This window comes from Saccopteryx leptura, chromosome 10 (genome assembly GCF_036850995.1).
Source record: "Saccopteryx leptura isolate mSacLep1 chromosome 10, mSacLep1_pri_phased_curated, whole genome shotgun sequence".
Lineage (NCBI taxonomy): Eukaryota > Metazoa > Chordata > Mammalia > Chiroptera > Emballonuridae > Saccopteryx > Saccopteryx leptura.
In genome coordinates this window covers 37,584,418-37,603,189 of record NC_089512.1, presented here as the reverse complement: position 1 = coordinate 37,603,189, position 18,772 = coordinate 37,584,418, and the positions used below count along the sequence as shown (strand labels likewise).

Genomic DNA, 18,772 nt, shown 5'->3' with positions numbered 1-18,772 from the left:
GAAGAGAGAGACCGAGAGGAAAGCGCGGCGGAGGGGTGGAGAAGCAAATGGGCGCTTCTCCTGTGTGCCCTGGCCGGGAATTGAACCTGGGTCCTCCGCACGCTAGGCCGACGCTCTACCGCTGAGCCAACTGGCCAGGGCTTCACTGGTCCTTTGTTAAACTTTACATTTTTCCTTTGTTATGATCATGTTTTCATTTAAATCCTTTGCATATTTAAACATTTGTAAACTTTTTTAAAGTTCATTGACTGAATACAATAATTTCTGTGGTTTATAGGTGTATTTCTATTGGTTGATTTTTCTCCTAATTCCAGGTCACTTTTGTGCTTCTTTGCATATCTGGTCTTTTTTATATTTGATGCTGGACATTATATATACTACATAGTTGAATATTTATTTATTTTATTTTATTTTTTTACAGGGACAGAGAGAGAGTCAGAGAGAGGGATAGATAGGGACAGACAGACAGGAACGGAGAGAGATGAGAAGCATCAATCATCAGTTTTTCGTTGGGACTCCTTAGTTGTTCATTGATTGCTTTCTCATATGTGCCTTGACCGCGGGCCTTCAGCAGACCGAGTAACCCCTTGCTCGAGCCAGCGACCTTGGGTCCAAGCTGGTGAGGTTTTTTTTTGGCTCAAGCCAGATGAGCCCGTGCTCAAGCTGGCAACCTCGGGGTCTCGAACCTGGGTCCTTCTGCATCCCAGTTTGACGCTCTATTCACTGCGCCACCACCTGGTCAGGCTACATAGTTGAATATTTAAATTGTGTTGTCTCCCTTGAATGAGTACTGAGGTTTATTTTAGAGGGCAGTTAAGTTACTTGAAGATTGGCTTGATCCTACCAAGTTTAGTATCACTCTCAGTAAGGGGCAGTTATAGAGCAGCACTGAATCTACAGCAATTTTAGACACACGTCCAAGGCATGACCTTGAGTGAAATCCTTAGGCTGGTAGGAATGTGAATGATTCCTGGCCCTGTGTAAGCCCTGAGAATTGTCAGCATATAGGTCTCTCACAGTTATTCTTTGCCCAGCCTGATGGACTTCAATTTCACATAAACACATGGATATTAGTATTTCACCCAAGACTTAAGGAGATTCTTATTAGATCCCTTTGTATATAAATTCCGATCACTGTAGCTTCGCCAAACTCCTATCTCTGTTACAACTCAATGTGATGAGCTTTCTTGTGTTCCCACTCTCTGTACTGTGATTTGGAAATTTCCTCTAGGCAAAAAGTAAGGCCAACATTCTACTCACCTCTCTTCCTTGCTTTCTTTCAGGGATCATAGTCCTGCACTGTTATTGTCCGATGTTTGAAAACAATTGTTTTGTATATTTTGTCCAGTTTTGTAGTTGTTAATGGAAAGACAGTAAGTCCTGTGCTCGTTACTCTTTCACAGGCAGAAGTCTACACTAATAAAACTGACATTTAATAATATATAACAGACCTGTGGTGGCGCAGTGGATAAAGCGTTGACCTGGAATGCTGAGGTTGCCGGTTCAAAACACTGGGCTTGCCCGGTCAAGGCACATATAGGAGTTGAAGCTTCCTGCTCCTCCCCCTTTCTCTCTCTCTCTCTCTTAATCTCTCTCTCTCTCCTCTAAAATGAATAAATGAATAAAAATAGTAAAAAAAAAATTTGAAAATTTAAAAAAAATAATAATAATATATAACTTAGGTTCCCATTCAACAACATTCCTTGAGTACTACCATAAGCTGGAATTATGATAATCATAGATATAACAAAATCTCTGATAAGAAACTGACCAAAAAGAAATGAGTATAAATCACATTTTCAGGAAGTTGACCATAAAAGGATAGAATTATATTCTTGCAGTCCTTTTAATATTTTTCAATTAATCTGAATCAGGAGTTTGATTTCACTTGACATATAAAATTTACATGTTAAAATATATTTTAAAAACAAACTCATGACTGTAGCCAGGTAGCTCAGTTGGTTAGAGTGTCATCCTGATAATGCCAAGGATGTGGGTGTGATGCCCAGTCAGGACACATACAAGAGTCAACCAATAAATGCATAAATAAGTGGAAAAACATGTTAATGTTTCTTTCTTTCTCTCCCTTCCTCTCAAAAATCAATCAATAAATTTTTAAAGGTACAATTGAATAAATATTAAATTCAGAAGCACAATTCTAGCACACAAAAAAAATAGTTTTCTCCCTCCCAAAAGTGCGAGAACATTTAAGGAAGTTTTCTGAGAAGACAATTTTTATTCGTTTTATTTTTTACATCAACTGTTGCGCATATTTATAAAGATAACTAGTGTTAACACAGAGCCACATGCAGACAAGTGAGAGTGCAGCCCCATCATATTCGCAGGCTCTGAGCATCTCCGCAGTGCCCGCTTTGATCAGTTTTTAACTTCCACGGAATGTGCAGGCATCGAGAAGTTCTGTGAAGCACAATACAAGAGACACACATTAAGGTACTACTTGTGTTCACTCAACACAATTTTGTTCCTATTTTCTAAAAGTAAATGGTAGGAAACAAAGATTTAAAAAAACAAACAAAACTCTGTCCCCTCAGGAATGTCAGTGCTATCCTTAACCACCTACACTGTCCATTTCCCCTGCTCTTGCTGTCTACAACACATTAAATCATTCATCAAAAATTCAGGTACAGGCCCTGGCCGGTTAGCTCAGTGGTAGAGCGTCAGCCTGGCGTGCAGGAGTCCCAGGTTTGATTCCTGGCCAGGGCACACAGGAGAAGTGCCCATCTGCTTCTCCACCCCTCCCCCTCTCCTTCCTCTCTGACTCTCTCTTCCCCTCCTGCAGCCAAGGCTCCATTGGAGCAAAGTTGGCCCGGTCGCTGAGGATGGCTCCATAGCCTCTGCCTCAGGCGCTGGAATGGCTCTGGTTGCAACAGAGCAACACCTCAGATGGGCAGAGCATCACCTCCTGGTGGGCATGCCGGGTGGATCCCGGTCGGGCACATGCAGGAGTCTGTCTGCCTCCTCGTTTCCAACTTCAGAAAAATACAAAAAAAAAAAAAATTCAGGTACACCCCTAATAATTTGATTATCCAAGCTCTAATTTTATTTCTCTAACTTACTTCTCTTTGAGGCAGCTATACCATTTTAGCTAGAAAGGACCTACGATAGTGTTAACTATACTTTATTTGTTTCTATTAGTATTACTTTTTACATCTTAGTTAAATTTTTTGAAAAATCGGTTCCCTGAGAGATCATTTCCCAACCTTCTCCCTACATCTGAAGTGCTCACATACGTACCTTTTTTTTTTTTAGCAAAAAAATTAAATACATACATAAACAAGTTCAATTTCCAAATGATCTCAAGCTCTATTGCACTCTCTGACTCCTTCATGTGATTTGGCCTTTTTCATACTGGTATCTTATACTATTGTTTAACTGGGTCACCTTATTGGTGAGTCTGAATCCTCCTGCAGGGCCAGGAGCAAGCCCTCTGAATCTTTGTGTTCCTATTAGTACTGGCCCAGGGCTTAGCATGCAATGGTCCTTAATACAAACATGTTTACCTGACCCCATGTTATTGCTCCTCAGTGTTTTATTCTACTCACCAGAAGATATGCATTGCTTCATGTTAGCAATAGCTGTAAGATATTCTGGCCCTAAGTATTTTTGATAAGTTGTTTTGTCCTGGAGATTAGCCAAACATTCTGTGTCATCACTGAAGAGCAGGTCCTTGCCTGAGGATTTGAACAACTGGAACATCATATATTCAAACCCATTTCTTCCAAATAGCTCCTAAGTCAGACAGACAGACAGACAGTGAGTGACCAGCAGTGCCAGGGAGCACAGGGTTGTATTCGGCCTCAAAAACCTGAATCTGCTGAACTGCTCAGCTCCAGCCCCTAGGAAACTTGGAACACAGCAACAATTTTGGAGGCACCACACTCAAGTGGCAAAAAGCAGGGCCTCTGAGTTCAAACCCAGGCCCTAGCTTTTCCTTGTCATGTGACCTCAGGGAAGTTCTTTACGGAGCTTATTGAGCCTCCATTAACTCATTTGTAAATGGAGAAAATAACACTAAATAGTGAGCTGATATATGTTAAGCAAGTGCTAAATAGAAAGAGCTCCAAGTTTGCCATGTATCACTATCCTGCCAGTCATTGCCAGGTGTTTTCAACTTTCTCGGTCATATCTGTATGTCTTCCTGCTGCCTGGAGCCCTCGCTACCTTGCCTCTTCTATGCTCTGGGTCTTCCCTGGGTACCTGACCATTTCCATCCTTTCCTTCCACTCCCCTCTCTTCCTTTGTCCACTTCCCTTGTAACCAAGGTGGCAGCTCACCCTGTAGGGGACTCATCCCTTTAAAAATCTGTGACCATGAGCCTCTGGTTTTGCCAGCTCTCCCTGGGTTTTCCTTTAACTCAGTGGTCCTCAACCTTTTTATACATGGAGACTGCTGAGAATTGGAGGATTACTTTCAGGACCACTAAGTTAGAAATCACCCTGAGCATAAACGAGTTTGACTAAAATCATTGAATCTATAATCTTCACACAACATCAAGGTGGTTAACTCTTTCATGGACCAGCATGAAATTTCTGGCAGACCGGTCCACAGACTGGTGGTTGAAAAACACTGCTTTAACTAGAATATGTGTGGACAGTGTATGCTAAGAGATAAATCACCTATTGGAGCACCTCCAAGAACGGAGTGTGCTAATGCAAAAGGCAGACAAGCCTCTGGGTTTTCCATAAAATTTTTTTATTTACACCACCCCATAGGGTCAGCCCCTGTTGGTGGCCTGAAGAGGTCATAAATTGTCTGGATGTTGGCTTTGTAATTTTCATGAAGCCTAAAACAGTGTGCAGCTGGCCAGGTTCAGGAAACACACGGAGATATACCTAGGTCAGATAGCATAATCTCCATTCTGTGTTTCCCACATACAGTTCAGTCCAGTGGTGGGATTTAAATAATTAAACAACTGATTTTCTGCCCTAATGACTGTTTTAAGTATAAAAAATGATATACCAAAAGGTAGTTTATTATTTCATGCATTTAATACTTAAATAAGAACAACAAAAAAGGTACACAAAACTAGATTATAAGAAAGAGTTTTAAAATATTAATGAAAAAAGTGCAACAATACCTGACAAAAAATAATAAAACTGTTATTTAAGATATTTCCATATTGCTTCTTGATTGGTATCCTCACTTGCAATTTTTTTCCCCTGTGGACGGAATGAACAATACTACAGGTGCTTAGAGTACGCTGATGCACAGAGCAACATTAAAAAAGAATAACGAACGTAAATTTGTGATTTCCACATTGGGCGACTGCCAGGTGCCCTCCTTAGAGAGAACCCTGATTCCAAGTGCCATTTTAACAACCGGTTTACTGAACTCAACAAAAAATTAGGTATTGGTTCTGCCAAACCGGTGGGAACCAGCTGAGTCCTACCACTGGTTCAGCCGTGGGTGCAGGGCACTAAGCTAACTCCCTTATTTCTGTGACAGAACAAGCCCGAGAGGTACCATGATTCTGCTCAGAGAATTGAGTGAGTCTCAGTAAGACACATCAGATGCCCACGCATCTGAGACTTTTCCAGTCCACTTTGATATCCTAGATGGCCCTCGAGAAAGAAGTGAACACAGCCACCTGACTTCCACTTTTACCGGAGGAAGGGCTGCAAGAGTCAAGCTCTACTGCCCAGGAAGAAAGCGTGTGAGACCAGGCTGAGCCGTGTCTGTGCAGGTCTGCACGTGAACGGAGCATCCGGGTGCCCGTACCTGTTGGTTGAAGAGCATTCTGCGAACAAAATCTGCCTTATCTTCCCTTGAGACCACAGCGTGACTTGGGACGATGGCTAGGTGGCAGTTCTCAGCCTCGGTCACAGGCTTTCTGGTGTCATCAAGGCACAGCAGCTCAAAGTCCTCCTGCTTTAGAGTCTTAGCCCAGTCTTCAGGGTTTTTTCCTGGGGAAAGAGAAGCCAGGACAACTGATGGCTTTCACTGAGGTCCCCTCCCTGGGGAGATGTGACCAATTACCAGTGTCTGGGAGAATTACAGAGATACACAGCAGCTAAACAATAGACTTTTAAAATAAAACAGAAGAGAAACATTCATAAACTCATAAATTCATAACCTTTCTGATCAGTGCTTTTTCAGTCCTGTTAAAATCAAAGATTTCTTCAACAGGCATGAAAAAAGCATTTGCCAAAAAGGAAAAGATGGATAAATTTACCTATATTAAAATTAAGAATGTCTGTTCATCAGAAGACATCATTAAGAAAGTAAAATGGCAAGATTTTTCAGAGACGGACAATATTTTTCAATACATGTAACTGTCAAAAACTAGTATCCAGAATATACCAAGAATACCTATAAGTCAAGAGAGCCAGATGTACTCAGATGGACTGCATCCTCTGTGTGTTTGTCAGCTGGGTTCATGGCCAATGTGATAACCAATCCTGCCTGACCGATGGTGGTGCAGTGGGTAAAGCATTGCCCAGAATGCTGAGGTTGTTGGTTCAAAACCCCAAGGTCTCTGGCTCTAAGCATGGGTCTGTCAGTCTGGGGGTCACTGGCTTGAGTGGGGGATCATTCACAGGATCCCAAAGCTTACAAGCTTGAATCTGAAGGTCACTGGTATGAAAAGCCCAAGGTTGCTAGCTTCAGCGTCCCCGATGAAAGCTATACATACAAGAAGCTCTGTGTACAAAAGTGAAAGCAAGGCCCTGGCAGGTTAGCTTAGTGGTAGAGGATTGGCCTAGCATTTGGAAGTCCCAACTTCGATTCCCAGTCAGGGCAGACAGGAGAAGCAACCATCTGCTTCTCTACCCCTTCCCCTCTTGCTACTCACTCTCTCTCTCTCTCTCTTCCCTCCTGCAGCCCTAGCTCCAATAGTTTAAGCAAGTTGGCCCCAGGCGCTGAGCATGGATGGCTCCATGACCTTGACTCAGGTGCTAAAATAGTTCAGTTGCCCAAGCAACAAAGCAGTGGCCCCGGATGGGCAGAGCATCACCCCATAGGGGGCTTGCCGGGTAGATCCTGGCCAGGGTGCATGTCGGAATCTGTCTGTTTGTCTCACTGCCTCTCACGTACTAAAAAATAATTTTTAAAAAGCAACTACTTAGTTGATACTTTTCACCCTCTCTCTCCCTTCCTCTCATTCTTTCTCTCTCTCAAAACAAAACAAATAAAAGAAACTGAAAACAAACAAAGAAACAAAAAAACTCAATCCTGTCAAGTATGACGGAGCATGAAGAATTTTCTCATTCCCTAAGTAAAAAATGTTAGGAACCAAATCCCTAGAGTTTCATAAGAGTTAATAAACTTCCTTGATTGCCCAACTAGGAAGTCATTTCCCATGAGAGACTCAGATTTTTCCAAGGGAGGGGAGGACAGAACAGGCACGTACCATCTGTGTTCTGCAGGACTGTGGAGTGCTTCACAAAGGCCACGTCTCCCTTCTCAACCAGACACCTGCACACCAAGGGTCAGGTCAGCAGGGAGGATCAGCAAGCGTGGAAGGGAGAGACACCGAGAGGGAGTCACTGGGAGGAAGATTGCAAGAGGTACTGGTGTGGATGGGAGTGTGTGAAATTAGGTCAGTTTGGGACATTTACATTTGAGGTAGGGACGAGAAATCCCAGAGGCAGATGGATATACCAGTCGGGAGTCTCATCTGGTGTTTCGAAGAGACAGCTGAATAGGAATGTCAGTTTGGGAACTGTCAGCGTATGCATTGATGGAGGCTAAAGAGCCATGGGCATGAAGAGGGAAATCGAAGGATGGAGCCCCCTGGGGCGCACGGTCGTCAAACTTTTTATAAAAACCACCCACTTTTGCAGCGCTGGTCAACCTGGTCCCTACCGTACAACCAAACGGCGCCGCGATTGGCCCATCATGAAAGCTGGAACGCCCACTAGTGGGCGGTAGGGACCAGGTCGATCAGCACTGCAAAAGTGGGCGGTTTTTATAAAAAGTTTGACGACCCCTGGAGGCTGGGGCAGTGAGGTAGAATCAACAAGAGACTGCGATGCAGTAACAGGAGAGGGAGGGGGGAATCCAAGGGAGTGTGGTGTCCTGAAGCCAAGGAAGAAACTGCATCCAAGAGGAGGAAGTGGATCCAGTGATGTTGGTAGACCGAGTAATGCGACGACTGAGAGCCGGTCTTTGGGTTTATTTAGCGATATAGAAGGCACTGGTGATGTCCAAGTGCCGTTTCAGCTGCGTGGTGGATGGTGGTGCATCACGGGGGAGGTGTGGTGGGAGCAGCCAGCCTATGTGCCAACCATGAGGAGGACTGTTTTCTATAGACGATTTAAAAACAACCATAAAACCAATTCCACTGGTTGGGGTTGGGGGAGGTGGACCGATTCTGAAGAGACTGAAAGGAGAGAAATTAGAGTGAGTAAGGATGTTGCATTTCTTTGAGGAATTTTGTTGCAAAGAGGAGAGACTTGGGAAGCTGCTGGAGAGGAAAGCGAGATCCAGAGAGGTTTTACTTATTTATATTTATTTATGTTTTACATGAAAAAAAAAATCAACATGTTTGTAGGCTGATGGAAATGAGCTAGTAGAGAAGAAAATGTGGTGGTGCAGGAGGAAGAAGGGAGGCGTGCTGGGGCAGTACCCTGCAAGAGGCTGGAGGGGAGGCAGTGGATGCAGGGACAGGGCTGGGCTGCGCTGGGAGACAGCCTGTCATCTCCAGGATGAGGGAGGCAGCGCAGATCGGCACAGATGCCAGCACATGCGCAGGTGCGGCACTGGGACACAATCTTTTGACTGCTTCGATTTCCTCAGGTGAAATGGGAAACAGGTGTCTGACAGATGGAGGAGGAAGTGTGGGAGGATTGGTGAGAGGAAGAAGTATGCAATCATCTTTTAGAAGAGCGGGATGGTGAATGGACGGAGGGCCATGTGGCTCCTTTAAGGTGAGTTCTCGTTCCTTTGAAGGGAGACCAGTCAGCCTGGAAGTGCCGGCACCAAGAAGTGGAATGCTGGACTTGACCGAGGTTGCGGTTCAGCCAGGAAAAGGGAGAGGCATTGGAGGATATGTGCAGGGGAATAATGACCACAGCTGCGTGTGGAATGCACACTGGGTGCAGAGAGGGGAAAAGACATGAAGAGGGGTGAGGACAGGGAAGGCGGCATAGAATTGGAGGGTCACAGGTCAGTAGGAATGAAGGGCTATTGAAGTTGGGAAACTATAATGAGGTGTCTGAAGCTAAGACTGTTCTTTGTGTGTTTATCTTTGTTTTAGAAAGAGAGGAAGTTGTTCAAGACAGAATGCAGTTCTAGGTCCTCCATGACATATTGCGATAGTATCAAAATGGGACTATCAACCCTAATACCAATGCACCTTCCGATGTAAAGAAAAATTAACTATTTTAGCCTAGGTTTAACACTCAGCATATATTGTTGTAGCGAGATCTGTGAAATTATGTAATTTATGGATGGCTTATGAAAGAGACAACACATTGGAGAGGGCAGAACAAGGTAGTCTGGCAGTGTGAAGAATAAAAGGGTCTCTTCTAGAAGTTCTCATATTCTCCACACAACAGCCATACAACCCTAATTCACACAACATACCATGTTGCCTCAAAGGGTCCCACACTGCCCATCATACTTAGAATGAAATCCACCTTCCTAGCCAGCCCAGCAGGGCACCAAGACAGCCAGTGCCTGCAGCCCCAGCCTCCCTACCCGCCCGATCCCCTCCCTCCTGTGCTCTCCTTGGGCCTTCTGCTCTGGTCCCACACAGTGCGATCTGTCCCACCCCAGGCCTTTGTCCTTGCTGTTCCTTCCTCCTGGATTACTCTTCCTCCAGCTTTTCTCAGACCAGATTCCCTCTCAATATGTAATCCTCGGTTCACATGTCCCTCTGCTTGCTGAGGCCTTCCCGGACCACCATTTCCAAGATGGTCCCCTACCCATGTCACTGCCACATCACCCACCTCGGTTCCTCTGTAGCACTTACCCAGTCAGAAAGTGGTTCTCCTCTATGTGTTTATTGTCCTACTCTTGGGGGGCTCGGGGCAGGGACTGTGTGTTGCTGCGATAACCCTGTGCCTAGAATAGTGCCTGCCACATACTAGGTACTCAATAAATCTGTCTTGAATGGATAAAGGAACCCAAGAATGTCTATTTTTAAAAATGTACTCACTGCCAGGTGTAAGAAGCACGTGTAGGGTGCTCCTCCTTTGCTTTTAAACTGGGGCTCTGAAAGATTCCACGACGTGTCCACAATCACCCCGAAGAAAGGAACAAAAGTAGAACGAGGGCTGTGACCCTGCAGAATCATCTCGCCTCTCCCAGGTGCCTGAGGCAGCTGGGTCTACGGGAGAGTGCTCCAGAAAGGGATGGAGTCCTCGGGGCCACTGGGGATTTGCAGTTCTAGCTCTGAACCCTGGCTCCTCCTACACGCAGCACGCAGACGCTGGCATGATGGAACAGGTGAAAGGACAAGAAGCTCACGGGGTTGGTGCCAAAGAGAAAGGGGGAGCACAGACACTACTCGCCTGAGGGCCCCGCTGAAGCCGTGGTACTTCTCCCGGCTGTTGGGAGCACATCCCTGGCCCGGACTGCTGCCGCCGCCGCCGCCGCACAGAGCACAGAGATTGGAACCTGGATCCGACCCGGGGGCGCAGCTTTGACTGAAAAATGCATCTGTGCAGGAGGAAACAGGAGGTCAGCTCTTCCTGCCTCTGTCAGCGGGAAAGCCTCAGACTCTAGTCCCTAGAATTGCCTGAATGATGTAAAGACATTTTCAGGTGTTTAGTACCATATTATTCTAAATAAGAACTATATGGAATAGTTCTTAAAAAGTCACAGCTGGAGCGAAGTAAAGGGGGACTAGCTGAAGGCACAAGGGTCTGTGAGCTCACGAAAGTCTGCCCTGCCCCGGCACAGGAAGAGTGGGCACAGGTCCTAGGATTGAACCTAAGAGTGGACAAAATGGGAAGTCCTGGCTGGTTGAACCTGTCCCACACGTTTTCCAACTTCTGCTGCCTTGCCCTTCTTTGCAAGGTCCACCCGTCATCACTCCAAGTCCAAGAAGGGGGTGTGAGAGGCCTTGTCACCAAGCCCTGAGCTGGGCTCCAGGGCCCTGTGGTGAGGACTCACCCTCCTGGAACCCAAGTTGTGGGGCACCAGTCATAAACTCAAACAATCACACAGTGAGTTCATGTTTCCCCCCTTGCTCTGCGGAAAAATACATGAGTTCCACAGGCTGCTGATAAAAGAACCCGGTGCAGACCTGGCAGTCAGGGAGAGGCCTGAAGTTGAGAGATGAAGAATAAATAAGAATTACCCAAGTGAAGCGTGAAGGAAGTAGCATCTGCAAAGGCCTAGGGTGAGGGTGAGGGACAAACTGCCTAGACATCTTAATGGAGGCCCTGGGGCTGGACCACCCACAGCAAGTGAGTGGGGAAGAGGCAGGGACCCAGACCACAAGTGACCTTTTACACTTTGGTGTAGATTTTGTTCTTTAGCCTTAGAGAAACAGGAAGCTTCCAAAGGGCTTTAGACAGTGCTAGGCAGGACAGAGTCAGATTGGCTCTTTGCAAAGAATAGTATGACAACAGGGGGGATGGAATCCAGGGCTGATGGGGGTGGTGCATGCCAGAGGCCACTGCAGTAGTCAAGGGAAGATGAGCAGCGTGGACTAGGGCAGCACAAAGGGCAGCAAGGGAGGTGGAGGGGAGAGAACTGGGATCACCAGTGATGGGTGGGTGTGTGGAGGACGACAGCTCCCAGGTTTCCAGCTGGGGCAAAGGAATGTGGGGTCCTCCACCAAGCGAGGCAGCTCAGGTCAAGACCGGGCACACGTCAGCGGAGGTGATGTGTTCTGTTTTGGACAGGTTGGACTTAATGTGCTTTTGAGATATCTAAGTAGATGATGTCAAACAGGTGGTTAATATACACAGGTCTGGAGTCAATGAGAAAACTATGATAGGGATAAAAAATTGATATCAACATATAGACATCATATTAATAATAGTGATAGAAGCAAACATGTATCTAGTGCTTATTATGTGCCTAGCTTTCTTTCTTTCTTTTTTTGAGTGAGAGGAGGGGAGATAGAGAGATAGACTCCCACATGCACCCTAACCAGGATCCACCTGGGAGCCCCTGTCTGGGGCCAATGCTCGAATCAACAGAGCTATCCTCAGTGCCCCGGGCTGATACTCAAACCAATTGAGCCACTGGCTGTGGGAGAGGAAGAGAGAGAAAAGGGGGAGAGGGAGGAGGAGAGAAGCAGATGGTTGCTTCTCATATGTGCCCTGACCGGGGACTGAACCAGGGACATCTGCACACTGGGCTGACACTCTATCCACTGAGCCAACCATCCAGGGGCTGTGCCTAACTCTCTACATATGATATTTGTTTAGATGGTAATCAAGGCTGTAGGCATGGGTGTGAGTGCTTGGGGACTGAGTTTAGAGTGGGGAAAAAACTTGCTGTAAGCAACTCAAATATTTATTAACCAGGTTGGGAAAGGGGGACTTTGTAGGGGTAGGAGAAAAACCAAGCCAGTGTGTTTTCACAAAAGCTAGGAAAGAGTGTTTTAAGCTGAGCTGAAGAAATAGAGGTCAGGGAGGAAAGGACTAGAGCATGCCCTTACAATTAAGCAACAGGCAGGTCCCGGTAGCCTTGAACAGAGTTCTTTGATTGAAATGATGCAGAAAGCCAGAGAGCAGGGAGTGGGTGGGAGGTGAGTGGTTCAGACAAGGCTTCTAATAAGTCAGCAGCAAAGGAGAAGAGAAAGAAGGCAGGAGCTGGAGGAGATTGTGGGGAAAGGGAGGATTTTTAAAGATGGAAGACATTAGGTATGTTTACATATTGAAAGAAATTGTTGCATATACCAGAGGGGGGAGAAGTACAGAGGGTCTGAGGCTCTGGAGAGGGAAGTAAGGAAGGGAGATGGAGGAGTCAAGGGTGCAGGTACGTGACTGGCTGGGTTGTGGAGGCAGCGGAGCAGATGCAGCCATCAGGAGGCCACAGCTGTGGCAGTGGGATATCGAGGGGGAACCTTTCTGGCAGTTTCAAATGCCAGTTACAGGTGCAGATGAGTTCATCTGCTGGGAAAGGGAGGTAGATGGTGTGGGAGGGAGGTGTGGGCAGTTGTAACATTAGGATAACTACTGGGAAGTGCAGGGCATGGAGCAGAGAAGCAGGAGCCTCCTGAGTACTGGGGGCCTATGGAGGCCAGCAGCTGGGGCATTGCCCGTGGAATGAATTGTTCCTCCCTGTGACATTCTCCCGCCATGTTCAACAGCTCAGGTGCAGAGGGAGAACAGAACAAGGAGTGGGGTTCTTACAGGGCTGGGATTTTTCAGATGGCTGGGGAAAGCAGGAGAGCAGGAGCCTTTTCCGATTGGCAAGAATGTTGCTAAAATGACTAATGCTGGAATCTAAGTAAAAGATAAAGCACTTAAGGACTTACTGTGTAAGATTTTCAATTTTGAAAAGCAGCCAATTTATTTGGGAAAACAATACACAGGCTCACACACACACCCCAGTCTTGCTTCGCAACCCCAGGCTTGTTTCCTGAGCCAGCTGCAAGACTTATATTAACGAATAGGGTATCTCCCCAAGATCTGCCCTTTGGGCCAAACCAATCCCCTCAAAGCAAGGCAGTGAGGAGAAAGGGGAGGACTTGCCGAAGGGTGTGTGAAGCTCACCCACAATGTCTGTCTGGCCCTTTTACACCATCCCTTGCCACTAACTGAACTGAATTTCTCCTGTCCATAGACACAGGCCCGAGGAAGGGGCTGCCACAGCACCTCCCAGAACATACTTACCAAATTTACAGGATCCTGTCTGGTTGTATAGTAATAAGCCCATGGGGATGTTCCAGCCTGCAGCAGTGCCAACTGCGGTGTGGCAGGACTTCTTGCCTCTCAGAGAGCTCCACGTGAGGTCGGCATCTGATTTCTTAACCACTGCCACAGCATAGTAACCTTGCAACAGAGACACCAGTATGCAGTTTCAATAGCTCCAGGGCCCTCTGAAAATGTAGTCTTGAGCTATTGCAGCCAGCCCTGGCCTAAAGGAATAGTTGGAATCTCTCACCTCACTCTAGCAGAAGCCCCAGCAATAACTGTCATTATTAGGTTCTAGGCCAAACAGACTGACGCTTCCAGTCCAGATGTGTCTACATACATACATTCATAAGTGTTACACACACACTTCATACTTCCTCAGTTGAATCCTGCTATACAGTCTTTTCTGCGAACTCCTTTATTCTTTTTCAACGACATATTGTAGACACCTTTCTGATTCAGGAAATCACTATAGCTCTCTCATCCTATTTATTGGTTGACTCTAAGTGATGATCCACTATATGGAGGACCATATTTTATAATCCCCCTACTGGTGGGCATTTACGTTGTAACCTGTTTTTCCCAATTACAAACCCCTTATCGGTATAAATCTTTGTACTTATGAGTATGTTCCTGTTTAAATATTTCTATTGAAGAGAAGTCCAAAAGAAAGAGCTTTAATGACTTCTTTTACAAGGTTATGTCTCTGATTTTCTAGGTTCACAATAGCATTTTCTAATAACAATTTAATCTAGGTTTCCCCAATATTTAAGAAAAAATCTTTCTTAAAATAATATTGGCCCTGGATGGTTGGCTCAATGGTAAAGCATTGTCAGTCTAGTGTGTGGAAGTCCCAGGTTCAATTCCCAGTCAGGGCACACCGGAGAAATGCCCATCTGCTTCTCCACCCCTCCCCCTTTTGCTTCCCTCTTTCTTCACCTCCTGCAGCCATGGCTCGATTGGAGTGTGATGGTCCCTGGCGCTGAGGATGGCTCCATGGCCTCACCTCAGGCACTAAGAAGAGCTCAGCTGCTGATCAACAGAGCAATGCCTCAGATAGGCAGAGCATTGGCCCCCTAGTGGACTTGCCAGGCGGATCCTGGTCAGGGCACATGCAGGAGTCTGTCTCTGCCTTACCTCCTTTCACTGAATTAAAAAGAAAATCTTACTGCATTCGCTTCCAAAATAATGCCAAATATCTTTGGTGGGAGTGGGATTTCTTCTTTTCTTCCTGATTCTAATTGAACACCATTGAATATTTCATGTACTCCTATCTCAATATTATGGAACTGAATTGTACTTATTGAGTAAGTCCTAAACTGAAAAGCTGAATTTATAATAGGATTAGAATCATAAACTTTCAGAATTAGAAGATATTGTGCAATGGAAAGAGACCTGACTTGGGGCGGTGAACACACAATACAATATACAGGTGATGTGTTATAGAATTGTACACCTGAAACCTATATAATTTCATTAACCAATGTCACCCCAAGAAATAGAGTTTTAAAAAAGTAAAAATGAAGGTAATGTGGTTCCTATCACCAAGACCCCCTCACCCCCCGACCCCCCACCACACACACACACACTCCCTTTCTTGCTGTTGTGGCTCAGGTCTCCATATATTAGAGCCTCTAAAAGTTGGGAGTCCACATAATAGGCCAAACATCTGCCTCAACAGTTACTTCCTAAATGACCTCAGACAAGTCACTTAACATTTAGGAGCCTAGATTTCTCCTCATTAAAATAGTAACAGTGATACCCATTCAGAAAGTCATTTAAGGAGTTCAGATGTGCTAATATGAGCATACTGTACATTAGGAATGCAAGAGGAGGCTACATCGATTGGTTTTCAGCCATGCTGCTAGTGGCAGAAGCAGTACCAGAGCCCTCTCTCGGTGGAACAGCTTCTCCTGAGGCTACAGCAAGCCTCTGCCTACCAGACTGTGCTCTATTAAACCATCCCAACAGCCACATATTATTACAGAGCCTTCTGGAGATGTAACTCTTTGTGCACAAATGGCATTAATTATTGTCATCCATTTTGTGGGTTTGTGTGTGGCTCTGGGATTAACCCCTCTCCATCTCTACCTTCTCCATCCCAGTCAGCCACTTTGAACTAAGCATCCTTGTTGACCTGCATTTGTGTATCACTGCAATTGCTGAAATTTCAACCACTCTTGAAGCAGTAAGAGCTCTTTCTGACTTCACACATTCTGTAATCACAATTGACTGCATGGCTGATGAGATGCCAGCCCTTAGGGTGGGGATAAAGACACAATTCAGAGAAGCCAGCCATGAAAGCAGAAAGAGGAGAGGGAAGCACATCCTAGGGCTTGGATCCTGCTGCCCATGAAGGGAAGCTGCTGCAGAGTGAGCAGCTTTGCACCCTGAGCACTCTGTGGAGGGTGAACAGGGAAGGGCCTGGATTACCCCGGATTAGCGTGTGCTCTGGTGCTCCAAACCCCCCGACCCCCCCCCCCCAGCTCACCTATCTCACAAGAAACTCCAAATCCATGCTCCCTGATTCAAACTATCCTACAAAACTATAATAATCAAATCAGTATGGTACTGGCACAAAAAAACAGACACATAAGTGAATGCAACAGAATAGAGAGCCCATAAAGAAACCCTCACTTGTATAGTCAATTATGACAAAGGAAGCAAGTATAATACATACAATGAAGGAATGACAGTCTCTTTGACAAGTGGTGTTGGGAAAATCGAACAGATATATGCAAAAAATAAAAGTAAGCACTCTCTTATACCCTATACAAAAGTAAACTCAAAATGGATTCAAGACTTAAATATAAGATCTGAAACCATAAAACTCTTAAAACACAGGTATTAAACTGACATCAATCTTAGTAATATCTTTTTGGATATATCCCCTTGAGCAAGGGAAACAAAAGCAAAAATAAACCAAGGGACCTTCATCAAACTAAAAGTTTCTGCACAGTGAAGGAAACAAAAATACCATCTACTAAATGAGAGAATATATTCAGAAATAATATATCTGATAAGGGGATAAATATATAAGAAATTCCTACAACTCAACAACAAAATAGGTAATCCAATCAAAATGAGCAGAGGATATGAAGAGACATTTCTCCAAAGAAGACATACAAATGGCCAGGAGACATATGAAAAGATGCTCAATACTATTAATCATCAGGAAAATGAAGATCAAAATCACAATGATTATCACCTCATACCTGTTAGAATCAGTGGTGGGATTCAGCCGGTTCGTACCAGTTCAGTAGAAACAATACCTAATTTTTTGTTGAGTTTGGCAAACTGGTTGTTAAAATGGCACTTGTAATCAGGGTTCTTTAAGATGGGTACCTGGGCAGCTGCCCAATGTGGAAATCACAAATTTACATTCCTTACTCTTTTTAAACTTTCATCTGAATAACAGTGTATTCTAATCACCGTAGTAATGTTCATTCCCTCCATAAGTGAAACAAATTTGACAGAACTATGCTTGTAATATTTATTTATTCATTTCATAAAACTCACTAACCCTTTGATGAAATACTACATTTTAATTCCCTCATGTTTGTTACTTCAGTAAACAAACATATAACTTAAAGAGAAAAAATGCCAAACAATCAGGGTGTGACAAACTGTCATTGGAAATACCTTAAATAACAGTTTTATTGTTTTTTGTCAGGTATTATTTAATACTTTTCCATTACTGTTTTAAAAGTCTTATAATCTAGTTTTGTGGATCTCTTTTATTGTTTTTATTTAAATATTAAATGCATGCAATAATAAACTACCTTTCAGTATATCTTTTTTTATACTTACCACAGTCATTAGGACAAAGACCCAGTTGTTAAATTATTTGAATCCCACCACTGGTTAGAATGATTATCAAAAAGTCAACAAATAACAAGTGAGGTTGTGGAGGAAAAGGAGCCCCTAGGCATTGTTGGCACTACAAATTTGTGCAGCCAGTATAGAAAACACTATGGAGATTCCTCAAAAAATTAAAACTAGAACTACCATATGACTCAGCAATTCCACTTTCAGGCATTTTTACCCCCCAAAAAACCCCCACTAATTCAAAAAGATACGTGCACCCTATGTTCACTGCAGCATTATTTACAACAGCCAAGATATGGAAGCATCTGCGTCTCAGTGATAGATGAATGGATAAAGAAGATGTGATTGATATATATTGTATATGGGGACCTAGTGGGTATTATGCTAAGTGAAATAAGTCGGACACAGAAAGACTAATACTGCATGATTTCATTGATACGTGAAATTTTTAAAAACCAAACAAAAACAGAATCATAGAAATAAAGAACAAACTGATGGTTGCCAGACGGGAGTAAGGTGAAGGGATGGGTGATAAAGATGTCAATAATACTGTGATAATTTTGCATAGTGACAGGTGGTCACTAGAGTTAGTGTGGTAAGCATATTGTAAGATGCATAAATGTCGAATCACTATGTCATATACTTGAAACTCATATAAAATTGTATGCCAACTATATTTTTTGGGGGGGTTGTTTCCCCCTCACCATTGATTTGAGAGAGAAACAGAGGGAGGGAAGAAAGAGAAAAAGAGAGAAGAAAGGAAGGAGGGAAAGAGAGAGAGGGGCATCAACTCATTGCTCCACTTAGTTGTTCTATTAAGTTCATCACTCATTGGTTGCTTCTCGTATGTGCTTTGACCGGGGATCAAACTCACGACCTCAGGATGTGCTTTATCCACTGGAGGCACCCATCCAGGGGTTATGTTTTTATTTTTAAATATTTAAATTCAAAAAATTAAAAAGAGACTCCAAACCCAAATGATCACTAAAAGATCCTCCATCACAGTTATTTTCAAACCTTAACGGGCATGAGAGCCAGCTGATGGCTTGTTAAAACAGCGCAGTGGCCTCCTCCTTGGAGTTTGACTCAGTAGCTCTAGACTGGGCCCAAGAATGTTTATTTCTAACAAGGTCTCAGGTGATGCTGATGCATCTGGTCCAGAT

General features: G+C 44.4%; 1 protein-coding gene across 1 annotated transcript in view; it reads right to left on the bottom strand.

Moving 5' to 3' along the window:
• Positions 1-2,216: 2,216 nt before the first annotated feature.
• Positions 2,217-18,772, bottom strand: part of LOC136381907 (inhibitor of carbonic anhydrase-like) — a 49,541-nt gene continuing 32,985 nt past the window's right edge. Inside the window, exons 12-17 of the mRNA XM_066350473.1 lie at positions 13,761-13,919; positions 10,476-10,623; positions 7,370-7,434; positions 5,740-5,924; positions 3,564-3,750; positions 2,217-2,418 (exon numbers count right to left, since the gene is read on the bottom strand). Of these exons, the coding sequence (XP_066206570.1) occupies positions 2,384-2,418; positions 3,564-3,750; positions 5,740-5,924; positions 7,370-7,434; positions 10,476-10,623; positions 13,761-13,919 (779 nt within the window). The 3' untranslated portion in view covers positions 2,217-2,383. The remainder of the gene's footprint in view (positions 2,419-3,563; positions 3,751-5,739; positions 5,925-7,369; positions 7,435-10,475; positions 10,624-13,760; positions 13,920-18,772) is intronic.